At 40.6% G+C, this 13951-nt stretch overlaps 2 protein-coding genes and 1 long non-coding RNA gene across 3 annotated transcripts in view; 1 reads left to right on the top strand and 2 right to left on the bottom strand.

Annotated features, from left to right (window-relative positions):
* The window catches only part of LOC121716106 (chemokine-like receptor 1), a 965204-nt gene that overhangs the window by 941920 nt on the left and 9333 nt on the right, over positions 1-13951 (top strand). The gene's annotated exons all lie outside the window — the stretch shown is intronic.
* Positions 1222-2307, bottom strand: LOC121716116. Its single transcript, XR_006033763.1, has 2 exons — positions 2093-2307; positions 1222-1513 (listed from the first exon to the last, which is right to left on the bottom strand). It is a non-coding gene; the product is annotated as an uncharacterized LOC121716116 (long non-coding RNA).
* On the bottom strand, positions 6134-9975 carry LOC121716101. The gene is made up of 9 exons (XM_042102297.1): positions 9832-9975; positions 9286-9526; positions 8888-9161; positions 8170-8344; positions 7950-8026; positions 7592-7772; positions 6984-7433; positions 6651-6799; positions 6134-6543 (listed from the first exon to the last, which is right to left on the bottom strand). The coding sequence occupies exons 1-7, from the start codon at positions 9863-9865 to the stop codon at positions 7177-7179; spliced, it is 1239 nt and encodes a 412-aa protein (XP_041958231.1). The 5' UTR covers positions 9866-9975; the 3' UTR covers positions 6134-6543; positions 6651-6799; positions 6984-7176.

Here is a 13951-nt window from a genome sequence, read left to right as displayed (position 1 = left end):
CATCAGTAAAGACGCCTTCAACGCAGAGTCTGGAGACGTCAGCTATTACAACCTACAACTGAGCACCCTCCAGACTGACCGGGTGTGGCCCCAGGCAGCCCAGGTAAAAAAAAAAACTATTAAAAGTATACTTTTTGAAAGTGTACTAAGTACCGTTTGTACTTTTTTCGTGTAATTAAGTGTATTGAATTATGTATTAAGTTCAACTTAATACCAACTTGACTATACTTTGAGTATAATTAGTGTGCTAAAATGGAACAACTTTTTTCAAACTTTAAGTGTTCTTAAGTACATTATACAAAAAGAGATTTTATGAGCAATCGAAACACAGTCACAGTACAATTTTGTAACATCCCAAGTGTATTGGAAATGTACTTAAAAGGCATTACAGTATAACTAATAATAGTGTAGTAGTGTATTTTGAATACACTCTTATCCTCCTCATTTCTATTCATTTGGCATGCTTCTGTAATATTTTAAATTAACTTCAAATGTACTTCCTGACTACAATAAGTGCCTTGAAAGTTTGCAGTTATGTTAATAAAAGTATAGTCTTAAGATACTTTAAGCATTATAAAGGCATACAATTTAAGTATAATATTAGTGTGATTTAAAATTGTACTATTAGTACTCTCCTACCTATTCTGTTACATGACAAATTACACTTTGATTATGAGAAAAACATTTTATTGACATGAATGAAAACAAAACATAATATTCATCCATAACAAAAGTAAAAATTTTTTCTGAAAGTTATGGATCTCTTGAGCATATCTTTAAGTTGGATGTGGTAACGCGATAAAACATGCATTTGGGCGTATTATATTATTTCACATGCATAGATTTTTCGAGTGGCTGTTTGGAGCGCTGGTCAGATTCCTCCTCGCTCGCAGCATTTTCTTCCATGCTTGGGGAGCAGTTTCCTCTGAGTGCGCACGCGCAGAGAGAATTTGTGCGCACACATTTAATATCTATGTGTGTGAAATAATATATAATATAATACACCCGAATGCATGTTTTTCATCGCGCAAGTGCTTTTTGCCACTATTGTGTCGCGATACTCTACAGCCTCATTGGTAGACCATCAATTCAAAATGCAGATTTCATGAAAAACAAAAGTTGTTTACCCTCCTAGGTGAGAGAATTTGCCCTCTAAGCTTGAAATTGTTTACTGGACACCCAGCCTACAAGCCAACAACTTAACAGTCTAACATGGCTAAATTTGTAATGCATGATCATTTATTGCTTATTTGTTTGCAAAGTCTTCTGGCCCAGAAAGAAAACCATGGTGGTTACGGATCATGGCTGAGGAGGAAAGGTACAGCTGGTAGAGTTGTGCAGTGAGTGAACTTCCCTCCCAACACTGAGATGTGGTGGCAAAGGCTGTGGTAGCTAGCTTCCTTACTAGCACACCATCTTCCAGTCCAAGATGCATAAAGTTTTCGGTGGCAACCCGGGGCTGGACAGCAGTCAAATGCATTGACCTTGGTATTAGAGAATTTGTCTCTGTTGTCTGTGAACAAAAATAAGATGGACAACATTTTACAAGATAAACAATATTTTACACAGAAATCCATTGGCAATGATGAGATTAATACAGATTATCTGTACCTATTTGCCATTTACTTTTTATGGGTCAAATTGGTATTGACACCATCTGTTTGCCATCCTGGTATGGGTAGACCTGGCCAGGTAGTCTTTCCTTAAAGCGTTGTGCACTTTGGCACCGATATGAGTGCAACCACCCTGTTTTCTGCATTTGATTACCTTAGATTCCTTTGTTTCCAATACAACCATATTATCGTTTTTGGGTCAAATGGCATTTTAAATGGGAGTCGTAGGGGCACTAGCCTATTATTTTGATGCATGAATCAAAATCATCATGTAGTTCTGCCCCTACGACTCCCATTCAAAATGGCATTTGACCCAGAAACGACAATACAGTCAAGCTTAATGGGGGCGCTTCTGACTTAATTATGCTTTCAAACGAATGTTTGACTCAGGTACATTCACAAAAAGACCCTAGGTTGCATTTTGGCTTGAGTTATGCTTTAAGAGTAATGGGACAAGGTCCTGGATGAAGAATATTTACCTTTACTGCTGATTATTTGAGGCGTTCAGACATCTCGGTTTCAAAACTGTCCAGGAACACCTGTAAAAACATAGTTAGGCTACAGATTAAAACTAGGTAAATTACAAACACTACCATGAAATGAACTTGAATGCCCTGTCAAACACAAATAATTTAAAAAAAATCTAAATCTATCGCATAAACCAAGGCATAATAATATCAATCATGTAGCCTAAGCTTCATAGCACTAACTTAGTAGAACACCAGGTTTAATTCCCCCTCTAATATCAATTGTGGAAAAAAACATTCTACTTCATAAAATGCATGTAATTTGTCCTGTAGACTCATTTTAAAAGATGTCTCCACGAAAAAAACAGCTACAATGTCATTAGCATGCCTAATGAATGTGAAGTGTGACTAGCCTAGCACCATCCTCCTTTCTGTGAGTTAACTTAGCCTACACTATAATATTAAAGAACATTGGTGAACTTTAGGCAAACGTTGCTTAATAAAGAACACACTTTCTTCCCATAGACAGTAAAAGAAATGGACGAACAGACTCCGTCGTTTTCAATGGGAGGGCACTGAGTCAAATAGAACAATTTTTCAGTTGGTCCCCCCAGTACTGCGCAGCCTCACACTTAACTTCGTGACGATAGCCATAGAACTGAATCTTGTAACTCATATGATAGACACACAGAAATTCTTCTCACATTTCCTTCGCCTTCAAAGTTAAACATTTATTTATGTATTATTATTATTAATATCATCCTCACCAAGTCGTGTTAATGTTGAAGCTACATGATCATCTTCAAAAACAGTCATGCTAAAACAAAACAAAAAAGTTATAGCCTTGAAGCTATTTTCTTTCCACTTTTCCGACCTACGGTCAATCCATCGAAAACCTCTAAAATGATGAAATGATTACTGCCGTTTTTTTTTTTTTTTTTTTTTTTTAAATTAGGTTGCCTCTGTGTAATGCTTCACCTTAACATACGGTCGTGTATGCTAGGTTTTGCTTACGAGTTACCGTCATAGACAGTAAGGTGGACTGAGCTTCTTATCCAAACAATACGGTGATCTCCCTACGGCGCGAAAGAGAGATTACGTCAAAGCTAGCTTCCCTCCAACCAAACAAGCTAACCATTCTTCTTACGGGTAACCAACATTACGGACGAGGTAGTGGAGTCTGTTTTGCCTTTGTAGTGTTTATGTTGATTACACAAAAGCTACAATATCAGCACATGATATATATTATATGAAGTTATGGTATTTCAAAAAAATCCTAGAATGAATGGACTTCTATGGGAGTTAGCAGAGAGGTGGTCCCTCCAGCCTACGTCGATTCTTCTACTTCCGGGAATTCGCCTGCCCCCTTGTTTCTTCCATCTGGCATTGCTAGCTTGTAGAAAAAGTTCACGCTATTCCATACAGTCTGCCCCCTCAGGATCGGCGCGCTATTACACTTACGCCAGGATGATTGAGTGAGACGGTAACCACTACGTCTCCGGTATACATCATTGAAAAGAGGAAGGTCTTGTCAACAAAACAAGCCCTCATTGGAGTACCTTTGTGAACTGTGACCAATCCTAGAAGCGATTTATTGAGCTTAGTGCCCGAAATCCCGGATGTTGACAGCCACAGTGTTCCGTACGTTTATTCGCGGAGTCGTAACAGTGTTTCGTACGTAACTTTTGGACACAAATTAAACAAACACTTTACACCGTAGACGGTGATTTTTAGATCGTTCAATGTTGGTAGATTTGTTATTTTTAAGATTACATCGTTAATGAAGCGTTTTGTTGATTAATTACGTGGTTAGGATCATTTTTAAATTAGCCAACATGTAGCTTAGCTATACTGGCAAGTAAGTTGATACTTTTACGTCCTTTAACTGTTAACTTTGAACTCGGTTACTTTTGAAATAATAAACGGGAACTCCTCAACTCACTCTGGGTGCAGTAGTGAAATATGTTATTTAAATTTCAAAGTGTATCAAGTGCTTGTAACAGAAATATAGGAACAGAAACTGTGCCTCGTCTGAGAACCAACCCGGGTGTGGCATAAGACAACTCTGGTTCAATGTGAATGAAACGCATCACAGCATAGGACATTCATTGTGCCATCAAAGACAACTTCAAAGTGGATGTAGTGAATAAAGTGCAATTTCAAGTAGGCCTTGTAAGACCAGGAACACAGCAACATTTGTAGTGAATAAAGCGCTATTTCAAACTGTGGGAAAAGGTAATGATAAAGCACATGGATTTGTTTACAAGCTAGCGAACGGTTAGCATAAGTTTGGTAGAACTATGTGGATGTTACAAGGTAAGGTTTCTTGTTTCTCACTTCTCTTTCCGGGACGGTAGTCTCAATGTTGCAAGGTTGGTTTTCCGCCTGGGGACGCTAGGCGCAGCGGGGAAAGTCACCATTTTCACCGGAACAGGTCATTTAACAAGACAGAACAATATAGAACAATATAGAACAAAACTGAGAACAAAATATTAGGAATAATTGAGTACAAAATTGGAGAACAATTAAGAACAAATTTATTGATGAACAATCATTAACAATCTACTATTTATCTAATCTACTAAATTATAACAAACAAACAAAATTATAACAAATTACTATTTACAAATTAGAACTATTTACAAATGTACATATTTACAATACAGCTCGAGCTGCATGGCCACCTATTATATTTAAAGGTCTCATCTCATCGTTTTTTCATTAATTTTGCAGTGGTCTGTAGTATTGATGTATGCCCTGTGAGCCGGTTTTGGTGAAAAAAATGCTGTCCTGCGTCTGTTTCATGCTGTTCTAGCTTGGTAGGGAAGGTGGGCGGGGAGGAACGACTGGATTTCGCCTCTAGTCATGAATATTAACGACATGCTAATGAATTCACCTCTGATTGGCTAACAGCACTGTGACGCTCCCTCCAGTGCGTAGTGCAATCCAGTGAGTAGTGCAATCGAGGATTCTATCTGCTTCCGCCCCATACAACTTTACAGTCCTAAAACTTTTACAGTTTATGGCTAAAAATCGAGTCGAAAATGTCTTCTAAGATACAGCCTTATGCATTTGATCCCGAATCCGAGGAGGAAGAAGAGATAGCAGAAGACCCGCTTCCTGATCGTTTGTCGATGAACGTTTCAGAATGGTAATATTTTTGTATGTCAACTTACATTGTCTTCTAAAAGAGGTGAACGTTTGTGGCGATCATCATGCTTTCAAGTTGTAATGAACATTTGGAAACGTTATAAAATAAAGACTTTTTTTACACTATCAACAGTCTTTGCAACCTTCCTCGTAGATATTTCACCTCACAACAAAGGGTTAGCACCCTGCTAAATGCAGTTCAGCCACTGACCTCGCTTGCTAATCCTATGCTAGCTACGGCTTGAACTCCAGGATACCATCTATCAAAGACCATTTGATCATAGGTCACCAAATATCTAAATGTTCTAAACAAACACACCTACCGACCTATATTTTGTCAGGTGTACTTGCGGGAATTGCGACAGAATGCCCACGGAAGCAGAGAATCTGTGCTGCAAGGAGACTCCTCCGGTAATGATATAACTGGCGTTGGTTGATGCAAGTTTGTTGACAAAGGTTACTCATTTTGTTTTCACGTGTCACACACATGCGTGCTGCAAGGAGATTCTTATTGTAATGAGAACTATGGCATGGCTTTGGTTGATATAAGTTTGTTGGCATAGGTTACTCAAATTGTTTACAAATTTGTTGGCATAGGTTACTCAAATTGTTTACATTCACGTATGACTGCTCAGGTGGTTAGAAGAATGGGCGACACCGGTACCCCTGTTGCCTGTATGACCCTCCACCCAGGATTAGAACCAGTCTGCCTCAACATATACTCCCTTCAAAATGCACTAAATATTTATAGAGCCGACTATGGCCCCCTGCGAGAGAGAGGATATGAAAGGTAAGATAAACCATCTTTAGCCTAAAAGAAAGAAAACAACCTGATGAAACTCCTAAAGCCAATATAGAAAAAACGGGTCCATTTTCAACAAATAGCTTATTTTATTTACATACAGTAATTTTCAAGTCTAATAAAATAATGCAAACACAAAAGAAGAATATCCAAACTATGTACAGAATTTACAATGTCTTTTTTTGCCAGGCGATGCAGACATCTGGCCTACAGATCCTTTGTCAGCTGGTGCTGGGGTTATTTAGGTAGAAAAGTCCGAGTTGTTATTCCGGCTTGTGTTGTCCTACGGATCCGAAGAGAGTTCCCAGACACAGAAGGCCAATATGTCGGCTTTAGGGCTGCCCTTGCCTAAAGCGAGATGTGTATGCAGCCACAGCTTCTGTCAGTGGAGGATGGTAGAATGCTGAGGACAGGGCATCAGGAACAGGGATTTTTTGGAGCTCCTCCATGTAAGGCAGGGGGTTGGGGACTATCTCTTCAAACACCCCAGCAATCAGGTTGTGGACGTAGCCTGGAAGAAAATGTTCAATGTAAATATGTACATAATGTCTCCTCGATATTAAACAGTTTTATTTGTCTTTCAAGAATGGCAATAAATAGTTTGTTTGAGTTACTTACAGTGTGTTGGTGGTGATTTTACTGGCTTCACAGTGTGCCCTCCCTTTTTGGCTTTTGGGAAATGTAAGCTGTACCTCAGTTTCCCTGAAGTTGTTCTTGCCTGAGTGCGGCCAGCGTTTTCATTGAAGTGCATTGCTGCCAGATATAGTCTAAAAAACAAAATAGGCTGTAATGACAAATCACTATCCTACCAATATTGGTTACTTCCAAACCAACAACATCAAATTTGATAGTAATTGATCAGTGCAGATGATTACTTTTTCTCTTAACTGTAAGCATTTCTTGCAAAATCACTTTACACATAGTGGTTAATGTAGATGTGACAAAACATACCTGCACAACATCCCAATGAAAGGAAAGACCACACTTTTGGGTGTGAAGCGCAAGATTACACTGTGGAATGCCTCCAGTGTTGAGGTCTGGTACCGTGAGCTTAGCCTCTCAACATCACTGAGGACCCTCTTATTTGTTAGGATCTTCTCCACTTTGTAGAGGGCTTTCACAAAACATTGAGTACAACAGACAGCTACACACCTGGTTGAAACCACTTCTTGCGATCTCTGCTCCGGCGGACTGGATGTTGGCATTGTGGGAAGAGAGGATTGTCGTGGGTATGTTTGTTTTGCATGTGGTTTACCACAGATGTCCATTTGGCGACTTTCTCTGGCCCTGAGGATGAGGATGTTGCACACCAATAAACATGGTTGCTGATTCCACGCTGCCACTTCTTGACCACCTCGCAGTCCTTCTCTTTAGCCACTTTTCCCAGTTTCTTAGATAGACCTGGTGATCACAAAATGAGTTGACTTACTGTGATGAAAAACATGATGTGTGTGCATCTAAACATTAACTCCTAATATTGGTACAGGGATATTGTTATCGCAATGCAATGCCATGTTGCAGTGTTGAAATTCTATGTTGAACCAAAGTAAGACAATAACCTTTTTCCAAATGCCAGACATCATAGTAGTGTGTTATCTTTTGCTCACAGAGATATTTTTGTATCTGTGGATGACGGTCAGTGACAATGTAATCGACTGCCACACCCTTGGACTCCAAAAGCTGTAGGCTTCTTTTGAGTCCCTCTTTCTCCATGTTGTGGCTCCCACCAACCTCATTGCTCTGTAAACAAAACACAAAGGGCATACAAGTTGTAGGAATTGTTGAAAGTCAAGTTTTGATGTGTGTATACAATTATGGTGGACTGGTATTTGTCTGTGAGAAAGAAAGATAAAGAGACACCGATAAACTGTGCATTGTGTAACATTGATAACTATTTACATCTGTGAATCCACTCACCTGGACTAGTTGAATGTCAATAATGCTGTTGGTCTCCAGATTCATCAAACTGTAACTTCCATATTTGGCAGAGTGACCTGCAAATACACAATAGTTCTATTAGAAGTAGGTCATATTATTATTAATATTATTATTATTATTTTTTTTTTTTAATTTTGTGTGTTACACCACGGTCTGTCATAATAGAATATGTTTCGTCTAATAAAAAGCGGAAGCTTACCCGGTGAATCTGCTCGCATGTCCCCTCCAATCTTGACTTTCCTCTGACTCAAGAACTCAAATTCTGCTTCTTGGTACTGGTGCCATTGGTGGATCACAGCTGTTTCCAGATAACTGCTTGCATGCCTACGGAATGCTGAGTAGCTGATGTTTTGCAGATGCATGGCTTGAAATATCTACAAATTAAAAAAAATCATGCATGAGTACATTGTAAAGCACTGTATCGGGCCAGGCGTGTTGGTTGGCAATAATAACTTCCAAAATCATTTCCAGCCTCTAAGGGTCAGCATGAATAGTACAGGTGAGAACCTTCAAATGTAAATTAGGTGTGGGTCATCTGAGTTCATGTTGGCTCATTGCCTGTTGGAGGCACTTTGTAATGTAACTGTTGTGTCTCCACTATAGAGTAGTGCCAGGTAAAGTCGAGGAAGTGGGGCAGGGGAAACGTGTTACTAGGGCCAGGTAAAGTTGTGAAAGTGGGGGGGGGAACAGGTGTGACTATGGCCAGGTAAACTTGAGAAAGTGGGGCAGGGGAAACGTGTGACTAGGGCCAGATAAAGTTGTGAAAATGGAGAAGAAGCATCAAGAGCCTTACATCTTAAGTGAGCAGGGCCATTTGCTTGCTATCCAGCAGACCCTGCTTCTGACCAGGACCCGATAAATACTGTTCAATCTGGTTGGATAGTAAACATTGGGATAGACTGTGGAGTGTACTATACCTTTTGCACTTGGAAATATGAGGAGCCGGTGAAATATATGGCAGCAGACAGTATTATGTTGCCTACAGGGGAGCTTCCAATCGCTGGCTGGCTCTTCCATTGCCTGGAAAACTGGCAGTGATGGCATTTTTGGTCGATGGCCAAAAATGTTCCCCGTCTGTAGGTCCTCACATCCGACAACCGGCGACAGTCTGGACACGTTTCAAAAAGTTCCATAAGGTTCTTCTCAAATACTATGTACTTGGAGTCTTTGTATCCAGTTGAAGACGTATCACTGTTTGAGACAAATGGCATTATAGACATCCACAATGTTAGTTTAACAAGCAAAGTATTAACACAAAGATATTTATCAACAGAAACATTGTCATTTAGATGAAATGACAGCTCAAAACACATACGTGGGCTGTGATGCTTCTGTTACATTGCTGATTGACTGTGCTGGATCATACGTGGAGTCATGGGGTTCAGGTAAAATTGTGGAGATGTCACTTTCCTCCTCCTCCTCTTCATCAACCCGAGGTCTTTTTGCTGGCCTTGGGTGAACAGCCTTGATGGGCGTAGAGGTAGCAGGGCCCCATGGTGCATCAGAGGTACTTGTGGCAATACTCGCAGTTCTCATAAAGGATTCTGTTTGGGTACCTGAAGTAAATGAATGTGTATTACTGTCAAGTTACAAGATACAGTATTAATAGGACACAGGACATTCAATATATCACACAAAACCGTAATGGCCCAATGGAAACAAAAAGATTTCAGTGACTGTGATAAGATGTATGATGTAACAAGTAGCACACCCACAAAAAGAAGACATTCAGGAATATCATTCCTATTTGTAATGCAATTGACTTTCCCAAACATTGACAAGCACATAAGCACCTGCTTTACTATAAAAAGTGTTCTAGAAACTAGCACAACAGAAATTGAAAAAGAGTCGGATCACAAACCTTTGCTTCTAACGTGATGACCTAATGTACCCATAGAAAGCTGTGTAGCCCGACATGCAAAGCTAGGTGGGTCTGTTTGGGTGCTGGTATGAATGGGGGTTGTCCCCAATGTCTGTGATGTGCTCTGGAAGACAAACACTACGTAAGCAAGTAATCAAACAAAACATTAATGTACAAAGGCCAATGTAATAATGACTAGAAGACATAAAGTAGACTGAAGTGTAAATACCTGAGCTCTAGTGATAGCAACTTAGCCTAATGGTGCACGTGTATAGTTTCCTTGTTTAGACTAAGCGTAAATCTCGTCAAAATGCATCCTAGGGTGTTTTTGTGAATGCAATGTACCCGAGTCAAACTTTCGTTTAAAAGCATAATTACGTCGGAAGGGAAGCACCACTTTTCAGCTTCCCAGTGTTGTCGTTTTCTGGTCAAATGGCCTTTTGAATAGCCACTACAGTTTTGATCGCGTCAAAATCGCTATTTTTAAAACACTAAGAAGGCTTGACACAACATGAAACTTTGATCGAAGTATGATCAGTGTCTCTACACATCAACTCGAGCATTGAGAACATTGTTTGTGTACACATAGTTTACTAAAAAGAGAGGTTTTGGACAGCTCACTCCTTTCGAGCAGAAAAACCAAGTAGTTGTTCTTTTAGTGAACGACAATGGACAAGTGTAATTCTGCCTTTAAACTAAAGTTTGACTCGGGTACTTTCACAAAAGCACTCTAGAATGCATTTTGCTGAGAGGTACGCTTTAGCTTAGGTTAGAAGTTTATAGGTTCAACAAGCTAAATCTCTCGGTAACGTTAGGTGGGTTGTTTTCTATGAGTGACAGCCTAGCTCGTGCCCATTTCATGCATGCTAACGTGAAGAATATGAACATGCTATTTAGTAACAAAAACCTTAGGTAGAAAAGTTTGTTTTTACTTACCCCCTGTGTGCTTGTGCTCGATCGTTGTGATGGTACAGATCCAGGTTTTAATAACAACTTCGATGCAAAACCACTACTGTAGGCACCGAAGTTGTAAAAGTCACTGTGGTCAAAATGATTTGAACACAGAACTAAATTAGGGCTATACTTCGCTGGTGGTGTTCCGAAGATAAATTCTAACCATTTAGTCCTTGACTCTTCTTTCTTGGGCAAGAAATGCAATGTTGATGTCTTATTGCCACAGATAAAACAAGCACGAATGTGTTCCGCCGCCATGTTAGCAAGTAGCTGTTCGCTTAGCTTCTCTGCAGAGATTAGCTCTGTAGCTCTGCTACCTCCTAGCCACGAAATCAATACTGTCTTCCTGTGGGCGGTCACAAGCCAAGGTGGGCGAGTTCATGAATAACCAGTTTCCCTTCGGCGTCATTGGGAAGGGCTCTTTCTCATTCGCTTGTTTTTCCGTGTATTTTCTTTCATTGGCTAATGCGGGCAATGGGGGTAGAAGATCATTTTCACGTGCACCATGCATATGCAACTTGGAGTGAGCTATAGTATTTCGAAAGTAACAAGTATTAAACGGGTTCTCAGTGAATGACACCTTTAAGAACTTTGTGTTTAGGATGAGTTTACTTAACAAAGTTTTGTCAAGTGTGGTTCCACGTAACTGTATCACTTAAACGTAACTTAATGTGGATGTGTGCTAGATATCTTTTTAACTTAAATTAATTGAACATAACAATGTGACTTTGATTGAACAGGACAGTATTAAGTTGAGTCAATGTAAGAATGCTGAATTAATTGAACATAACAGCATTAAGTTGGTTGAACACAGCCATATTAAGTTGGTTCAATGTAAGAATACTAAATAAAAATAAAATAATTCAATTACTTACCATCTACTTTATTCACTCTTGTTCAGTTAATGTTATTTATTTCAGTCAATTGTAAAGAATATAGTATCTTTAGAGTTATTTAATACAGTTTCGTGGAACCACTTGACAGAACATTTTTAATTAAATCCAACAAGATATTTTTTTGAATGTAGGGAAGCATCATCCTCCTCTATGCTGTGGTGTACTAGGCAGCATCCTCCTCTATGCTGTGGTGTACTAGGCATCATCCTCCTCTATGCTGTGGTGTACTAGAGAGCATCCTCCTCTATGCTGTGGTGTACTAGGCATCATCCTCCTCTATGCTGTGGTGTACTAGGGAGGCAGCATCCTCCTCTATGCTGTGGTGTACTAGGCAGCATCCTCCTCTATGCTGTGGTATACTAGAGAGCATCCTCCTCTATGCTGTGGTGTACTAGGCAGCATCCTCCTCTATGCTGGTGTACTAGGCAGCATCCTCCTCTATGCTGTGGTGTACTAGGCAGCATCCTCCTCTATGCTGGTGTACTAGGCATCATCCTCTCTGCTGTGGTGTACTAGGGAGGCATCATCCTCCCCTCTGCTGTGGTGTACTAGGGAGGCATCCTCCTCCTCTATGCTGTGGTGTACTAGGCAGCATCCTCCTCTATGCTGTGGTGTACTAGGCATCCTCCTCCTCTATGCTGTGGTGTACTAGGCAGCATCCTCCTCTATGCTGTGGTGTACTAGGGAACATCCTCCTCTATGCTGTGGTGTACTAGGCAGCATCCTCCTCTATGCTGGTGTACTAGGCATCATCATCCTCTCTGCTGTGGTGTACTAGGGAGGCATCATCCTCCTCTCTGCTGTGGTGTACTAGGGAGGCATCATCCTCCTCTATGCTGTGGTGTACTAGGCAGCATCCTCTATGCTGTGCTGTACTAGGCAGCATCCTCCTCTATGCTGTGGTGTACTAGGCATCCTCCTCCTCTATGCTGTGGTGTACTAGGCAGCATAGAGCAGCAAACTATATTGTAGTAGTGACTGATTTCATCATTCAGCTGGTGAGGTCTGTTGCTATATCTAGCTTTTATGGGAGGAACGACGTCAGCACTAGCTCCACTATGCTACAGAGAAAAGATTAGCTAGCTAGTACTGGCATGGTAGGTTAATGTGAAGTGTTAACATTTGACAAAGACAGACAACTTTTTAGAACATTTAGATGTAGCTGGCTGGAAACTGAACTTGATTGGAAGACAATACATGGCATGGTTTTAATCTACAAATCATTTTTTATGTTGAACTCTAGCACTAGGGAGGGAGATGAGGATATTTGGCATAGCAAGCTTTTAAAGTGTAAGTTCAGTGTAAATTGACCCATAGCCCTGTTGAATAAGCTCACCACACGCAGCCCATCGGAAAAAGATTGAGATAATTTAGGACAAGTTATGGACAGGCAGCTTCAAGCAGATCCATGGGCCAAGTTATGGACAGGCAGCTTCAAGCAGATCCATGGGCCAAGTTATGGACAGGCAGCTTCAAGCAGACCCATGGGCCAAGTTATGGACAGGCAGCTTCAAGCAGACCCATGGGCCAAGTTATGGACAGGCAGCTTAAAGCAGACCCATGGGCCAAGTTATGGACAGGCAGCTTCAAGCAGACCCATGGGCCAAGTTATGGACAGGCAGCTTCAAGCAGACCCATGTTGTCCCAAAGTGTCTCATTCTTTTTCCTATGGGCTGCATGTGATGAGCTTGAACAGCAGGACTAGGGGTCAACAGGACTAGGGGTCATGCCCCACTGGGTCAACTTACACTTTAACACTGTGGGCCAGATGTACGTACATTTGCGAATGTAACGTTATCAGTGCTGTGGACAAACCGCAGATAGCGAACGCTGTGATACCCAAGTGTACGTGGTATTTATCAAACTTTTACATCATCGAGTAATCTGCACCTTTCTCCGCCTTTCTCCGCCCCCTACCGCAATTTACGAACGTCCACAACTGAACGGAATAGCCTACATACAAGCGCAGAATGAAGTTAACTGATGAGAACATTAAAAAGAATCAAACATTTAGCGATCATGAAATAATACAATACATGATAAGATGTCAACAAGCAGGGAGATAATGAAACTACTTGTGCACATAGGCTATGGAAGATGGTCAAATCTAGCAAGTAGGAAAGTGGATGACGTGAAAGTGAAAGTAAGACCATCGAAAGGCCAACGAAAGTTAAGGTTACTTTTGATATAGTACAAAGACGCAAAACTGGTGCTCTAAATAGCGATTCTGTTGTCTTTGAAAGGTTCTCTTATTGGCGCATTTAACCGCA

This window comes from Alosa sapidissima, chromosome 8 (genome assembly GCF_018492685.1).
Source record: "Alosa sapidissima isolate fAloSap1 chromosome 8, fAloSap1.pri, whole genome shotgun sequence".
Taxonomy (NCBI): domain Eukaryota; kingdom Metazoa; phylum Chordata; class Actinopteri; order Clupeiformes; family Clupeidae; genus Alosa; species Alosa sapidissima.
This window is presented reverse-complemented; position numbering and strand designations above follow the sequence as displayed.